The sequence below is a fragment of the Pongo abelii genome, chromosome 9 (assembly GCF_028885655.2).
Source record: "Pongo abelii isolate AG06213 chromosome 9, NHGRI_mPonAbe1-v2.0_pri, whole genome shotgun sequence".
Lineage (NCBI taxonomy): Eukaryota > Metazoa > Chordata > Mammalia > Primates > Hominidae > Pongo > Pongo abelii.
In genome coordinates this window covers 115,358,693-115,375,795 of record NC_071994.2, presented here as the reverse complement: position 1 = coordinate 115,375,795, position 17,103 = coordinate 115,358,693, and the positions used below count along the sequence as shown (strand labels likewise).

The window sequence follows — 17,103 nt, the reverse complement described above, 5'->3', positions numbered from 1 at the left end:
GGGGAAGGAACAGCAGAAGAGGCCCTTCTTCCTCATCCAAGATGCAGGTGGTTGGGGCCAGGAGTTTGGACCCTCCAGGTCTTGGGGGAAGAGCTGGGTAATACCTGGTGTCTGAGTGATTCTCTGCAGACCCTTCCCCTCCTCAAGGACCACCCATCCTCCTTTCGGCCCCGTTTATGGGGGCCGGGCAGCTCTGGAGCCAGCCACAGAGGCTCTTACAGAAGCGAGGCGTGGAGTGGCCTACCCCAAGTAGCAGGGTCAGGGTTCGTGTGCTTCTCCTCCTGCCACAGGGGCTGCACATCCCATTGCCCCACTTCTGCTTTCTGTCTCCCTCTGTCTAGCTTCTAGGGCAGGAGCAGGCCCCACCTAGGGATGCAGGCAGTCTTGCCTGTGCCAGCACGGGCTCCTGTGCCCACCAGCCTCACAGGTGCTGTGCTTTGTGCTCTTGGCTGCTGTGTTGGGACAGAATGGGATGCCAGGAAGAGAAGAAGAAGAAACAGGGTGCAGTCTGAGGCCACCACCTCACTTCCTATCTAAGGGAGGGCTGAAGACAAGGGGCTGGCATTCAGTGGGCAACAGAAAGGAGAGGCCCCTTGAAGCTGCTCAGTTAACGGGTCCCTGTCCTTCCTTTTGCTCTCCTCAGGACTAAAGACCTGAAGGGGCTGGGTGTGGGGCTGGCTTTTGGAGTGTCGAGGTGAATATGTGGGAGCAGAAATGATGAATAACTCAGGGCAGTGAATGGCGCACCAAGAGCAGGGCTGTGTGTGGGAGGCTGGGGCCAAAATTGCCTCAGCTCCTCCCCCTCAGGCTGGGAGGATAGCACAGGCTGGGGGCTGGGGGTGGAGGGTCTCAGCTCTGCTGCCCCCACCCCAGGACTAGCCTAGCTTCCCAAGCTGTGGCATAGAGGATAGTTAGCTTCCTGCCTCTCTCCTCTAAAACAGCAAGTCTGGGAAATCCTGGGGCGAGTGGAGTCACCCCACCCCCCAGTTGCTGGCAGAGACTGAGACTAAAGCATCACTTAATAAACACCCCCAAGCCCCCCCCCCAAAAAAAAGATCCCATAAGGTACTCCATTGGACATATATTGGCAAGGTAGGCCCCATATCTATCACCTTCCGGTCCTCATTCATTTATTAAGTTAAAAAAAAAGTGTTTATTTAACATCTGATGAATGCCAAGTGCACTGCTAAGTGCCAGGGGCGCAGTATGAGTAACAAACAAATGTTTCCTGTCTTCATACAGTTCAAGCTAGTGAGGGAGCTAAACACAGAAATAAATCATGACAAACTAAAAAAAAAAAAAAAAAAACCAGTAATTCTCCCTCAGGAAGTAAAAGAAGGCTTCAAAGAAGAGATGACTTTTGAGCTGGATTTTAAGATTCACCAGGTAGATAAGGGAATTCCAGGAAGAGAATGTAAGCAAAGGAAATGTGGAAAAGTACAGCTTGTTTACTGCATATTGATGAGTTCTTGGCTACAATGGGGAGATAGGTGAGAGGTAAGATTGGAAACATTGATTGGGGACCAAATTATTGAAAGGCCTTGAATGTCATTTAAGTATAAAGGAAAGGAGGTTTCACCCCTTTATCTCCCTTCTAGCTCCCCACAAAAGGGGAATTTTCATCTGCTTAAATCACATTTCCAGGCACTGGTTGGGCCTTGTTGACTCACAGGCAGGCCTACAATGTGTTAAAAGCACCACGCATGGTGTTGCTTACTCTCCAGAGCTATGCTCAGAGGAAAAAAAAAATCAAGCCAAAGCTCTCCCCTACTCCCACCCTACCCCGAGGAGGCCTAGCTGGCTGGCTCATAGGTTTTTCTACTGCTTGCCTCCTGTGGAGGACCCAGCCTGCCCATTTGCCTCTTCCTTTTCCCCTCAATTGTGCACCACTTCTTCCCTTTCCTTGAATCCTTGGACACTGGCTAGTGGTAAGAGTTGGGCTTAGGGAGAGGAAGAGGCCCAGCCTATGCTTTTGGCCTTGGTCATATGCTCACTCAATTTTACCAGAACTTTCTCCCTTGGATTACCAGGCATATGTGCCTAGATTATAACATGCCACTGATCCTTTTTTGTCTTCTCCTTCAAGAAACAGCAGAGCAGAGCCAAGACAGAATTCGGGTATCCTTAGGTCAAAATCTTATGATTATACCGCTATCCTTCATATGTCTGAACTTCATTCCCTGTGTATTAAGATAGAGATTTATAAACAGAGGAAAGATGCGACAGATCTATGGACTTGCCAGAGGTCATCCAGAGCCTCCTTCACCCTTCAGATCTAGGAAGATCAATCAAATCTCCATGTTTTGTCTGAGGAAGTACAATGAATGCCTTTTCAGGAACTTGTGTGAAAGGAAACACTGGGGGACTTACACTCTCATGGTTACCTGAGGCTCTTTGCTCCTGCATCTGCTGTATTAGTTCTGTTTAGGCAGCTTCTTGCCATTCTAAACCTGCTGCTGTGTTCTGCATCTCACAAACCCAGACATGGAACTCAGCCCTTTTACTTTATTGCCACAGTGCAAAGCTCCACGCGTGGCATTTGCATGTATGGAACATATTAATAAAGAAGATAGGGTCTGTGAAGTTTGAAGTGACTCTTAAGGAAAATTAGACAGGAAACTATGTTAGTCCAGGACTGTGCAGAGAGCCTAACCATGAGTTCACAGGTGCCCCACATTGTATGTCTGGGGGTCTTCTCCAGAGCATTCACCATGCAGAAGGAGCATAAACAGTTTAACTGGTCCTGGAATGGAGTTCAGCGGAGGGAAGGGAGTGTAACTGAAGGAAAAGGGAACAAGGGATTTTGGGGGTGTTGGCAAGAGTGTCATTTAAGTGACAGACCTTGCCTGCCTACGGCTGTTGGTAAGAACAGGCAGGGTTTAGAAATGTGGAGATTATATGGTCTATAGTGCCACCTGCTGTCCAATTGAATGAAGCACTACTGGCTTGTCATCCATCCCTGAGAACTATACCCCTAGAGATTAGAATAAATGCCTGATTTTAGTGATGTTCCTCAAAATAAGCTCCCAAAGCCGAGCTGAGGGCGGGGTGGGGGTAGTGGGTGGTCCATAGGAGGGTTGTGCAATTGCAGTAGCATCTGCTGTGGACAGCAGAGAAAAAAACAGTTTAGAAGAAGCCTCCATGCAGGATATAGCCAGCTTCCTGTCTTCTGAGTACCTTAGGACCAATGGTAACAGGCAGACTGTGATGGAAAGAACAAGGTGCTTTTCAGATTTATATTCAAAGTCTACTGTCTATGATCATTTGTGTTTCTTCTCCTAGGACCTCTGTCATCCACCTATCCGATGATGGTAATTGACAGCAGGAGCATCTTTATTTTGGACAAACCGCCACTTTAACTTCCAGCTCCCTTTCTAGCCTCATGCATTTCAAGGAAATCACTTCTCTTCTAACTACAAGCAAACAGAAAAAGCAGACAGTAAAATACAAATAAAACAGCATGGGCACAGAGGGAAGTAGGGGGAAAGTCTCTTGGGTAACTGCCAAATTTCACCTTCATATAATGCGCCCCAGTGAAACAGTGAGCCTTAATAAGGACATTCCTCTCCCTTCAGGTGCACTAAGATAGGGAAGCTAAAAGCAGACTTTGGGGGGTATGCCTGCAGCTGCAAAAAAATATGTATGGGAACAAACACACAACTCTCCCTCCCAAATAAACACAACAAAGAAACACAGAAGCAGTCCAAGCCTCTAATAAACTCTCCCACCCTGAATCCTTAAAAACTCTTAGTCTGTAAAACAGTGTGCCTCTAACCTAACAGCCAAAAGGCTCTCTCGGGTTTGTTTTTTCTAAAATAAACTTGTCTTAACTGGCAAGCCACCTTTCATGTTTCTTTCCTCTCTTTAATTCTTGCAGTAATGACCAAAATACATGAATTTTTCTTTCATGTATTCTTATTATTACCTAGAGGAAGATATATCCAATAAATGAAATTTAAAACTCTCTTCAAAAGGTTGTATCAATACTTTCTTAATTATTTCAAGGAAGAGCCCTAAAATATATATACATATAACCATAGTTATATTATGAATTCTGCTTTGTGGTGTTTTTTCTTAAGAAACATGAGTGCCAAAGTTTTATTTGTTCATTTATTACATTTGAAATACTCTTCAATGACATCCTTGACTTAAGATTCTTTGACCTAGTCCTTAACTACTGCACAACTGCAGCCAACCACTTTTCGGGGGTTTCCCTCTCAGTTTTACAGAGGCCTACCTATTCCCCTGGTTTCTTGTTGTCATCAACCTTAATTAGGGTGAATTGGTGTTCAGCACCATGGGCCTCCACCAACTTGACATATGTAGGCTCATTGCAGTTGGGTGCAGGCAGACAAAGGTGGGCTTGGTGCTTGTCTAAGGCTTTGGCAGCTTCACAGATTGCACATGCTAGGCCATCATGAGTGAGGGCAGTCTTCCGCACCTCTTATAAAGTAGTGTTAATGGCCATGACACCTCCAGCAGCAATGCCTCCATTGGCCATGATGGCGTATTAAGGGTAAAACCGAAGCTCGTATGCACTTGAGCCACTGCCATGGCGTGACTTGGCAGTGGCAAGGAAATAGTGAATTCTGTTTTTAACAGAATTTTTTAAACTTAATGTCTATTTGGGACATTGGTTTGGGAGGTATGGTGCCCTTTATGCTCTGTCTTTTGTATAGAGTACATTCTTTGTTTTTCTTTTTATTTTTATTTTAGATTCTGGGGTACATGTGCAGGCTTGTTACATGAGTATATTGTGTGATGCTGAGGTTTGGGCTTCTAGCGAACCCATCACCCAAATAGAGAACATAGTATACAATAGGTAGCTTTTTAACCCCTGCCCGTCTTCCTCCTTGCCCCCCTTTTGGAGTCCTCAGTGTTTATTTCTCCAGTCTTTATGTCCAAGTGCACACTTATTTTAAACCTAGTTTCCAGACCTTGTGGTTGTCCCATCAGATGGGTATGAAGGTACCATGGAACCCATAAGGCATCTGCACAGGTACCTCTGCTCGGCCCAGCTCTTCAAAGTTCTTGGCATCCAAAACTAGGAGAAAATTGCTTTCATTCTAGAAAAGAAAAGACAATATTGAAAATTATCTTTTTTTCTTCAAAAATGTGCCTGTCTCCTCCACTAAGCTGTAAAATTCCTCATGGAGAGACCATATTGGTCGGGCACAGTGGCTCACACCTGTAATACCAGCACTTTGGGAGGCCAAGGTGGGTGGATTGCTTGAGATCATGGTTGAAGACCAGCCTCAGTAACATGGCAAAACCCCATCTCTATAAAAAATACAAAAATTAGCCAGGTATGGTGGTGCACACCTGTAGTCCCAGCTACTCAGAGGCTGAGGCAGGAGGATCGCTTGAGCCTAGGAGGCAGAGGTTGCAGTGGGCTGAGATTGTGCCTCTGCACTCCAACCTGGGTGACGGAGCGAGACCCTGTCTTTAAAAAAAAAAAGAGAGAGAGAGAGAAAGAAAGAGCAAGACCATGTCTTACACATCTTCATCTCTCTCTCCAGAACCTAGCACAGTACCTCACCTATACACTCACATATTGTTTCCTCAGTTGCTGAACTGGACTGGAAAGGATATCATGGCTAAAGAAGTTCATACCTACAGCAAAGAAATTAAGTTGTTTCTATCAATCACCTTCACAGAATTTCTTTGAGTTTAATATTTTTGCTTGCGCCTTTCCAATCTTCTAAAAGACAGAAACTCTTTCTTCCAAGTTAGAAATGCTTCCATTTTGTGTTACTTTGGAGCTGTTCAAAGGGCAGCATTGCAAGGCAGATTGAGATCTGCCAAATCTAATTCCAGGAATGGCAAGTGCATGGCATGAGGACAAAGTCCTCCTAAAGCCCATGACAGATATCGCTAATTGATCACAGCCTTTCTTACTGAACCCTTAAAAGGCCTCAGAGCCCTGCACCCCAGGCAGCCACTAATAATTAATCAAAGTTGATACTCAAAGTGAACCTATTTGCCATAAGATTGCCCTAGACAAGAAGTCAGATAGTGCATAGTGTTATTAGGACACTGGACCAGGACTGATGACATTGGACTTGGAGATCAGTTCATTGAAATTGGCAGCACACATGATGGTATAAACATTAGACTGGAAGTCAAAAGACTTGGATTTAAATACTGGTTTTACCACTATGAGATCTGATGCAAGTCTACTTCAACTTCTTTACTTTACAAATTCCACATGTATAAAATTGTATCCCACAAAGTTGTTTTGATAACTAAATATGTGTAAGTAGTTCGTAAATAACAAATTCCTGTGCAAATACAAATTGTTATTATGGTCTGCCAAACAGAACTTTAAAACAATAAAATATGGATTGAGATAAAAGGGTATGTAAATAGTAAGGAGGGGAAGAGAAGGGAAAAGGAATCAAAGTAAACTATCGAAAGATGAGTGTGCATCCTTGATTTATCAGATGACTCAGTGCTACTTTTCTTTCTGACTGGTGGTAGGGAAATATATTTACCTGGTTGGGAGTGATCACCACAGAAAGAATAACCCCACCATCTTCTTCATTGGTTCCTGGTGCTGGAACAAAAACAGGTTCTGAGGGATAAAAGCCATCTTCTCTCCAAACCTGCAAGTCCCAAAAAAAGCATTCGATAAAAGGCAAGTAGTAAGTAGGGAGCTTTCTATGGCTTTTGTCACTCCAAGCATGAATTTGGCTGTGATATAGTTTGGATGTGTGTCCCCTCCAAAGCTCATGCTGAAGTGCTGATCCCAGTGCTGAAGGTGGGGCCTAGTGGGAAGTGCTGGGTGATGGGGGCTAGTCCCTCATGAATAGCTTAGCACCATCCCCTTGGTGATAAGTGAGCTCTCACTCTATTAGTTCGTCTGAGAGGTAGTTGTTTTAAAGGAGCCTGGCACCTCCTCCTCTCTGTCTTGCTCCTACTCTCTCACCATGTGATATGAGGCTCCCTCTTTGCCTTCTGCCATGATTGTAAGCTTTCTGAGGCCTCATCAGAAGCTGAGCAGATGCTGGTACCATGCTGGTACATCCCACAGAACTATGAGCCAAATAAGCCTCTTTTCTTTTTCTTTTTTTTTTTGTTTTTGTTTTTGTTTTTGTTTTTGTTTTGTTTTGTTTTGTTTTGTTTTTTTGAGACGGAGTCTCACACTGTCGCCAGGCTAGAGTGCAGTGGCGCAATTTCAGCTCACTGCAACCTCTACCTCCTGGGTTCAAATGATTCTCCTGGCTCAGCCTCCTGATTAGCTGGGATTACAGGCATGTGCCACCACACCCAGCTAATTTTTGTATTTTTAGTAGAGACAGTGTTTCACCATGTTGGCCAGGAGTTGATCTCCTGACCTTGTGATCCATCCCCCTTGGCCTCCCAAAGTGCAGAGATGACAGGTGTGAGCCACCACACCCGGCCTAAACCACTTTTCTTTATAAATTATCCAGCATCGGGGATTTCTTTATAACAACACAGAACAGACTAACACAGGCTGTCAATAGAATATTCCAAAAGTAAAAGAATCAGGCTTACTGAGTTGAATATGGGAGAAAGAGAGGGAGTCTTTGCAGTCCCAGATTCCATCACCATCAAACACAATTTGTGTAACTATAATTTGCCATCAACTTTAAATATAGGTGTCCCAACAACCCTAACCCCACAGTTGCTCCCAAAATAACATCAAGATCAAACATAGAATTATTTTGCTGGGCCTGGGGTCAATTTGGATTCCCTAGAAGGAACATACCCCTAACTTAGATGATTTCATAGTTCTCAAATAAAAGAAAATGGCTGAGCTGCTTAAATACTGAAGAATCTTAAGAGCTACTTTAAATAAAACAAACTAATTCAAAGGGAAGAACAGGTCTCTGAAAAGTTCAAAAAGGAAAGAGTTTTTCATCACCTTCAGTGTCTTATTCACCACATCAACCTTGATCAGAGAATCCCCCACCAAATGCCGAAAGCCACAGCCGTAAAAGAAATGATACTTTTTGCCACTGAATTGATCATAGTAGATCTGAGGAAATTCAATGCCTCCTTCCTTTTCTAGGTCCTCCTGATGTAGATTTTCATGAGAGCACCAGATCTAAAAGAGATTTCGAAAGGATTTGTAGTGGTTGCTTAATTCTTATTTTCCTCTTATGTAGGTCAGTGAGGAGCCTCATACCCTATAAAGGTTTGTGACAGGGCTTGGGAACTGAGGTTCTATGTCATTTTTTAATATTGTTCCTCTTTCCATCATATGTGTGGATGCGTAATGATTATCAAGTTTTATTAATAAGCTGTCAAATGATATAGGAGGTGGACATATGCTTTTTATTCTTCTAAAGCTAAGGCATTGACAGCTACACAATGATAGGCCTGTGCTAAGCACATATTATCTAAAAGGTGGGGATTGCAGCTGGACGCGGTGGCTCAAGCCTGTAATCCCAGCACTTTGGGAGGCTGAGGCGGGCGGATTACCTGAGGTCAGGAGTTCGAGACCAGCCTGGCCAACACGGCAAAACCCCATCTCAACTAAAAATACAAATACATTAGCCGGGTGTGGTGACAGGTGCCTGTAATCCCAGCTACTCGAGAGGCTGAGGCAGGAGAATTGCTTGAACCCAGGAGGCAGAGGCTGCAGTGAGCCGAGACAGCACCACTGCACTCCAGTCTGGGCGCCAGAGCGAGACTCCATCTCAAAAAATAAAAATAAATAAAAAATAAAAGGTGAGGATTGCTAATGCCAAGCTCAAATGAATAGACATTCCACAACCATTAGACAGTTCCATATCTCTGTTTCAAAGCACAGGAAGGATAGATAAACACTGTGTTCATTCCCACTGTTTCTGCAATTCTTGTGCAAGCAATGTTACATGACCTTACCCTGCTCGGATGAATGTTATAAAAGTTATTGGGTACCAAACATTTTGGAAAACAGCTAAAAAATAAAGTAACATCACTAAAGTCCAAAGTCTTAGTCTAATGTCTGTTCATAGCATACCGTTCCATCAGCCTGTTTCACAGCACTGGCTGAAGTATAGGACAATGGACTCAGGTTGTCTCCCTCAGGGGCATTCAAACTGACATTTAAAGGCAAAACAAACCTTCGAGGGAAAGATTTGGCTGCTGAATTATAGACCTGTTTGGGAAGAAGAAAGAGATGAAAATTGTCATTCATATGGTAACAGTATGTCCCAATAATTTAGATCCAGTCAACATCATTGGCATTCCTAAATATTTAAATAAATGATAATTTCCATTCATTCATCTACTTAATATTTGTTGAGTACCTACTATAGCCCAAGCAGTTTTAGACACTGGAGATACAGTCATGAATAAAGCAAAGTCTTTGGCCTCATATAATTTATATTCTAGTGGAGGAATGATAATAAAGGAATTTTAAAATTAGAAAATATTTGTGGCCAGGTGCGGTGGCTCATTCCTGTAATCCCAGCACTTTGGGAGGCCGAGGCAGGCAGATCACCTGAGGTCTGGGGTTCAAGACCAGCCTGACCAACATGGAGAAACCCTGTCTCTACTAAAAATACAAAATTAGCTGGGCATGATGGTGCATGCCTCTAATCCCAGCTACTCGGGAGGCTGGGGCAGGAGAATCGCTTGAACCTGGAAGGTGGAGGTTGTGGTGAGCCGAGATCATGCCATTGCACTCCAGCCTGGGCAACAAGAGTGAAACTCCATCTCAAAAAAAAAAAAAAAAAAAAAAAAAAAAAAAAAAAAAAAGTGTTATTAATTAGCATCAAATTAACAAATGATTATATAACAAAGAGTAAGAAACTAGAGAGTAACAAGGGGTGCTTTCCTTCTTTAGATTTGATCAGGTAGACCTCTGTGTGGAAAAGGATCAACTTAGCAGGCCTGGGTTGCTCAAACCCTGCACTATTTCAAGAAAGACTTGTTTTCATGACTGACCTTGGGCTGGTTACTGGGAACTGAGCTCTTGGGATGTTCTGTCTGATAAGAGTGTTCTTGCATGTGCCATTCCTTAAGTGACTCTGCAGTAGTTTGTCCAGATAGTTTATGCTAACAATATGCTTTATAATGAACACCTCCATTCCCTTGAGGATCTGGAACATCAGTAACTGAGGGTCATTATGTAGGGGTTTTATGCTTATGTGATTCATCCCCAATAAAAACCCTGGACAAGCAGGCTTGGGTGGGTTTCTTTGGCAGACAACATTTTACACATGTTGTCACTAGTTCCTGGAGGAATTAAGCGTGTCCATTGTGACTCTACTGGGAAAGGACTCTTGGAAGCATGTACCTGGTTTCCTCTAGATTTCATCTCATGCGCCTTTTCCTTTTGCTTATTTTGCTTTGTATCCTTTTACTGTAATCATGAATCATGAGTATGACTATATACAGTCTTTTTAAAAATTTTTAATAAAGATGGGATCTCACTATGTTGCCCAGGCTTGTCTCGAACTCCTAGGCTCAAGCAGTCCTCCTGCCTTGGGCTCCCAAAGTGCTGGAATTACAGGTGTGAGCTACCTCACCTGACCTATATTGAGTCTTATGAATCCTCCTAATGAATTATCAAACCTAGGGGTGATCCTGGGAACTCCCAACACAGCTTCTCCATAGAGATGATGTTTAAGCAGGAGATCCAAATAAAGTAAGTGTGTTTTTCCTGACAGTAAGTGCTTTAAGCCCATTTTCCTCTCCTGAAATACTGTAGGATGGAGAACAAACTGCACCATTTCCTCCCATCTACCTAGTCTATATGATCTCCGTAGCATGCAAAAATATTTTTAGTGAGTAAATATTTAGTGCTATTCTTAAGATTCATAGTTATTAGCTTTTCTTTTTCTAAAAGGTCACCATGGCTTCAGAAGTTACTAGCTTTTTAAAAATGACTTTTAATTATATTTACAATTGTTTTCTCTTGCAAAACCATAGCTAAACCAAAAGACACTTCAAATAATGGTAGATTACATCATATGGATCAACTACCCCATTGAAAACAACTAGAAATTATGGACAAAATGTTTAAAACAGCTGCCTGAAGGCATTGGTGAGCTAAAAAGACAGTGAAGAACAGAGGGGCCAGGTTTGGGATGAAAAGGAAACCCACAGAAACCAACTGGATACTGGGGCAAGTTTTCCCCTAACTACTTAAACATATGCTCAACATCATTAGTCATTAGGAAAATGCAAATCAAAACCACAATGAGATATCACTTCACACCCATTAGGATGGTTATTATTTTTTTAAAACCCAGAAAATAAAAAATGTTGGTAAAAACGTGAAGAACTGGAACTCTTGTGCATTGCCGATGGTAATGAAAAATGCGGTGGCCACTGTAGAAAAACAGTTTGTCGGTTCCTCAAAAAGTTAAACACAGAATTACATGATCTAGCAATTCCACTTCTAGATATATACCTAAAAGAACTAAAAAAAGGAACTTGGATATTTGTATGCCAATGTTCATAGCAGCATTATTCATAATACTCCAAAGATGGAAACAACCCAAGTATCCATCAACAGATGAATAAACAAATATTGTGTGTGTGTGTGTGTTTGTGTGTGTGTGTGTGTATACAATCGAATATTATTTAACCTTAAAAGGGAATGCAATTCTGATACATGCTACAACATAGATGAACTTTGAAAACATTATGCTAAGTGAAATAAGCCAGACACAAAAGGACAAGTATTGTATGATCCCACTTATATGAAGTACCTAAAATAGGCAAATTCATAGAAACAGAAAGTAGAATAGAGGTTACCAGGGACTGGAGGTGGGGGGAACAGGGAATTATTGTTTAATGGGTACAGAGTTTCTGTTTGAGATGATGAAAATGTTCTGGAAATGGATAGTGGTGATGTTGCACAGCATTGTGAATTTACTTAATGCCACTGAATTGCACACCTAAAATGGTTAAAATGGTAAATTTAATGTTATATATATATATACTTTTTACACCATAAAAAAAGAAATAATACAGAGATTTCCCATATATTCGTCATCCTCTTTTGCCAGTGGGAATGTCTTGCATAATTATAATGCAATATCACAACTGGGAAATTTACATTGGTACAATCCACCAACCTTATTCTAGTTTAACATGCATTCATTTGTGTGTGTGTGTGTGCGCGCGCGTGTATTTAGTTCTATGCTATTTTATCATGTGTAAATTCATGTACCCACCACCCTACTCAAGATACAGAACAGATTCATCACCACAAGGATCCTTCACGCTACTTTTTGATAAGGGTATAGCCATAGCAACTCGCTTGTCCCTTAACCTTAAAGAGAAGGGCTTTTCAATAGTTTTGAGGGCTAGAGTGACAAAAGTTTGAATTTATGATTTTCCAAGAAGAGGAAGGCCTAGTAAACCTCTAGTCCTTTGGGTTGGGACCTCATAGGTCTGTACCCTATGAATAAGAATAAACAAGAAATAGTCCAGCTCTTGCATGGACTGAATCCTGCTTCAAATTATATAAGCAAGTGAAATTCTTCTCTAGAGGAAAATAACATCATCCTGTGTCTCAAAATATTTCCACAATTTTTAAAACACAATATTCTGCAAATGAAAGAAAATAACCAGCACATGAAAAGACAAGGCAACATGATTAAAAACCAAAATAAACAACAGATAACAGAAACAGAATCATAGAAGACCCAGATAATAGTTATCAGACTTTAACTATTCTAAATATGTTTAAGGAAATTATTTTAAACTGAGAATTGTGGTAGAGAACTATAAATTGGAAAAGAGAACCAAATCAATATTCTAGAACTGTAGGTCTGCCTATAAGGAAATTTTCAAGTCTAGAAGGCTTTACTGTTGAATTATTCCAAAAATTTAAGAAATAATGTCAATCCTATACAATATCATCCAGAGAGAAGGAAAACAAGAGAACAATTCCCAATTCGTTGTATGAGACTAGAAAAACCACAAAACCAAAACCTAGTAAGAACATTATAGAAAAGAAAAAAATTAAAGGGCAATTTTATTCATGAACATAGATACAAAGAATTCTAAACAAAATAGTAACATAGCAAATCCTGCAATATATTTAAAAGCAAATACAATGCGACCAATTGGGATTTACTTCAGGAATGGAAGGGTAGCTTAACATTCAAAAATCAATCAATGGCTGTTATGAACATTTTTTAAAGAATCAGTCAATGTACTTCACCACGTTCGCAGAATAAAGGATAAACGTTATATGATTATCTCAATAGTGCGGAAAAAAAAACAGTTGATAAAGTCCAACATCCATTCATGACAAAAAATCTCAGTAAACTAGGAGTAAAAGGGAACTCTCCTAATCTAATAAAATGTATCTTTTTAAAAAGATGTCCACACAAAACTTGCTAACAAATATTTATAACAGCTTTATTCATAATTGCCAAGAATTGGAACCAACCAATATGTCCTTCAATAAATGAATGAATACACAACTGTGGTACTGTGGTACATATTTCAGCGATAAAAAGAAATGAGTTCTCAAGCCACAAAAGACACAGAGGAACCTTAAATGCACATTGCTAAGTGAAAAAAGTCAGTCTGAAAAGTCTACATACTGTATGATTCCAACTATGTGACATTCTGGAAAAGTCAAAACTACAGAAATGTGAAAAGATCAGTGGTTGCCAGGGGCTGAGAGGAGGAAAGGGGAAGGGAAGAACAGGTGGAGCACAGGGAGATTTTCAGGGCAGTGAACTATTCTATATGATATTGGTAGATACATGACATTATGCATTTTTCAAAACCCGTAGAACTGTACAACACAGATCTAACCATCATGTAAAGTATGGACTTTAGTTAGTAATAATGTAACACTCCTACACTGATTCATCAGTTGTAACAAATGTACCATTACCTGGAGAGGGAAATATGGAAACTCTCCATACTTTCTGCTTGATTTTTCTTTAAAACTAAAATTGCTCTAAAAAACAGTCTATTTTTTTTTTTTTGGAAGTCCTTTACTGTAAAGGTAATTCTTTTGTCTGATGACAAACAGCAGCCACAGTGATTATTCTGGATCTCCACAATGGACAAATTCAATTTCTTCTTGAGACACAAGTTTACTTCTATATCGCTGAGGTAATGTTTTCATTACTTCTGCAGTGTCTGGTACATCCGCAAATCCAGTAATTTACTTCCCTTAGAATGCTGGGAAATTGCAGAATCGTGAGATGGTTACCCTGCAGATCTCAAAGCTTCTGGTACATTGGGTTTAGGATTGTCTCTTCTAGCAGGGAAGCTTATTAATGGAGCATGTGGCTTGACTACCTGAATGACCCTGCTAGCAGACGCATCTTGCTGCTCATCACGACCCCCGAGAAGGGACAGTTTCTATTATGTTTTTTTAATCTACAGCACACAGCGTGCTTAACAGTAAAATGCTGCAAGCTTTGCCTCTCAGATTGGGAACAAGTTAAGGATGCCATTATCATCACTTATATACATTGTACTGAAGATTCAGTGAAATAAGACAAAAAAAAAAAAAAAAAGAAAGCCAATAAAGAGCTTACATGTAGAGTTAGAAAAGGAACTGTCATTACTTGCATATGATATTATAGATGTAAAAAATCTAAAAGAATCTATAATTATTAGAATTTGTAGGTGTAATTACTATATTAGTGAATATAAAATCAACAAACAAAAATCAATTGCCGGCCAGGTGCGGTGACTCATTCCTGTAATCCCAGCACTTTGGGAAGCCAAGGTGGGTGGATCACTTGAGGTCAGGAGTTCAAGACCAGCCTGGCCAACATGGTGAAACCCCATCTCTACCAAAAAAATATGAAAATTAGCCAGGAATGGTGGCACGTGCCTGTAGTCCCAGCTACTCAGGAAGCTGAGGTGGGAGGATTGTTTGAACCCAGGAGGCAGAGGTTGCAGTGAGCTGAGATCACACCACTGCACTCCAGCCTTGGTGACAGAGTGAGACCATCACCCTGTCTCAAAAAAAAAAATTGCTATGTAGCAACACTAACATAAAATGAAAGCAAAAAATAAACAACATTTAAAATAATGTAAAAAAAACCCTAGGAATAAATCTAACAAAATATGCAGAAAACCTGTAACCAGAAAACTATAAACATTGAAAGAAATTAAGGAAGTCTCAAATAAATGGAAAGATATATTGTGTTCACATATGGAAGACTCAACATTGTGTAAAGAGGTTAGTCCTCTCTCAAATTGATATATTGGTTCAGTGCAAATACAATTAAAATGTGACCATATTTTTGTGTGGGGAACTGACAGCTGATTCTAAAATTTATACAAAAACGTGAAGGGCCAGGGATGGCCATGACACTCTCTTCAAAAGAAAAATATTAGGATAACTTGATACTAAACCTTAAGACTTTTTTAATGCAGTGCACAAATAACCATAAGTAGAAACAATGGAACAGAATACAGAGTCCAGAAACAGAATAATGCATATACAGATACTTGACTTCTCTAGAAGATAACATAGGATAATATTTTCATTACCTTGCCATGAGAAGATGTCTAAAACAAGATGTACAATGTATAAGTCATAAAGGAAAAGACTGTATACTGGGCCATATTAAGTTAAGAATGTTTATTCATTAAAAGGCACTATTAAGATAATCTGATAAAGATAGCTAGAAAAATACCTATAGCAATTTTACATTTAATAATGAATTTTTCAACACTACCTATTCAACTTCTATTCACTATCTTGCACTTCTATTCAACTCGAAGCCCTAGCTGTTACACTAAGGCGAGAAAAAGAAATAAAGCCCTAAGTATTAGAAAGAAAGATGTCATTATTTTCAGGTAACATGACTGTGCACATAGAAAATCCAAAATAATCTGTGGATCAACTATTTGAACTAATAAGTGAATTTAGCAAGATCTCTGGAAATGAAGATAATATACAAAATCAATTGCATTTATATAAAGAGCAACAAACAGAAAATGAAAGCTTAAAAGATAACATTTACAATAATTTCAAAACACACAAAAAGAAATGTAATATCTTTATACTGAAAACTATAACTTTACTGAGAGAAATTTTAAAAGACCCAAATAAATGGAGGGATATTCCATGTTCATGGATTGGAAGACTCAGTATTGTAAAGATGTCAGTTATCTCCAAATTGATCTATAGTTGCAATATTGTATCAGGTGTTTTCCTTGCAAAAACTGACAAGTTGACATCAAATTTAAAAGCTTCTGCACAGCAAAGGAAACAATCAACAAAACGAAAAGGCGACCTATGGGCTGGGGGAAAAAATTGCAACCACATATCTAATAAGGAATTAATACTCAAAATTTGTATATTTTTAAATTTTTTTGTAGAGACGAGTTCTTGCCATCTTGCCCAGGCTGATCTTGAACTCCTGGGCTCGAGCAATCCTCCCACCTCGGCCTCCCAAAGTGCTGGGATTACAGGCGTGAGCCACCACACCTGGCCTCAAAATTTATAAAGAACTCTTACAACTCAATAGCAGAAAAACAAATAACCCAATTAAAAAATGCGAAAAGCCGGCCGCGGCCCCATCTGGGAAGTGAGGAGCGCCTCTGCCCGGCCGCCCACCCATCTGGGAAGTGAGGAGCGCCTCTGCCCGGCCGCCCACAGTCTGGGAACTGAGCGCCTCTGCCCAGCTGCCGCCCCTGCCGCCCCAGGAGCGCCTCTGCCCAGCCGTCCACCATCTGGCAAGTGAGGAGCGCCTCTGCGCAGCTGCCGCCCATTCTGGGAAGTGAGGACCTCCTCTGCCTGGCCCCCGCATTGTCTGGGATGTGAGGAGCGCCTCTGCCCAGCTACCACCCCTCTGGGATGTGAGGAGCGCCTCTGCCTGGCCGCTGTGCAACCTTCCAAGTGTGAAGTGACAGCCTTGTGTGTGATCTTTTCTGTCTTCCCCAAGTTTGCATTTTCAACATTAAAGTTTACTTTTTAATTAAAAGTTAAAAATAAATTAATTAATAAAAAATAAAAAATAAAAAATGGGCAAGGGACCTGAACAGTCATTTCTCCAAAAATAGAGGCCAGGTGTAGTGGCTCACACTTGTAATCCCAGCACATTGGGAGGCTGAGGCAGGAGGATCACGTGAGCCCAGAAGTTTAAGAAAAGCCTTGGCAACATAACAAGGCCCCTGTCTCTACAAAAAAGTTTTAAAAATATT

The 17,103-nt window shown here is 40.9% G+C and overlaps 1 protein-coding gene and 2 pseudogenes across 1 annotated transcript in view; all 3 read right to left on the bottom strand.

Annotated features, from left to right (window-relative positions):
* Nucleotides 1-4,106: 4,106 nt before the first annotated feature.
* LOC112135467 (small ribosomal subunit protein eS12-like) lies at nt 4,107-4,580 on the bottom strand (annotated as a pseudogene).
* Nucleotides 4,581-4,681: 101 nt separating this feature from the next.
* The window catches only part of BCO2 (beta-carotene oxygenase 2), a 42,897-nt gene continuing 30,475 nt past the window's right edge, over nt 4,682-17,103 (bottom strand). The window contains exons 9-12 of the mRNA XM_054525076.2: nt 8,972-9,109; nt 7,889-8,071; nt 6,495-6,605; nt 4,682-5,066 (exon numbers count right to left, since the gene is read on the bottom strand). Of these exons, the coding sequence (XP_054381051.1) occupies nt 4,953-5,066; nt 6,495-6,605; nt 7,889-8,071; nt 8,972-9,109 (546 nt within the window). The 3' untranslated portion in view covers nt 4,682-4,952. The remainder of the gene's footprint in view (nt 5,067-6,494; nt 6,606-7,888; nt 8,072-8,971; nt 9,110-17,103) is intronic.
* Nucleotides 13,831-16,709, bottom strand: LOC112135532 (alpha-ketoglutarate dehydrogenase component 4-like; annotated as a pseudogene).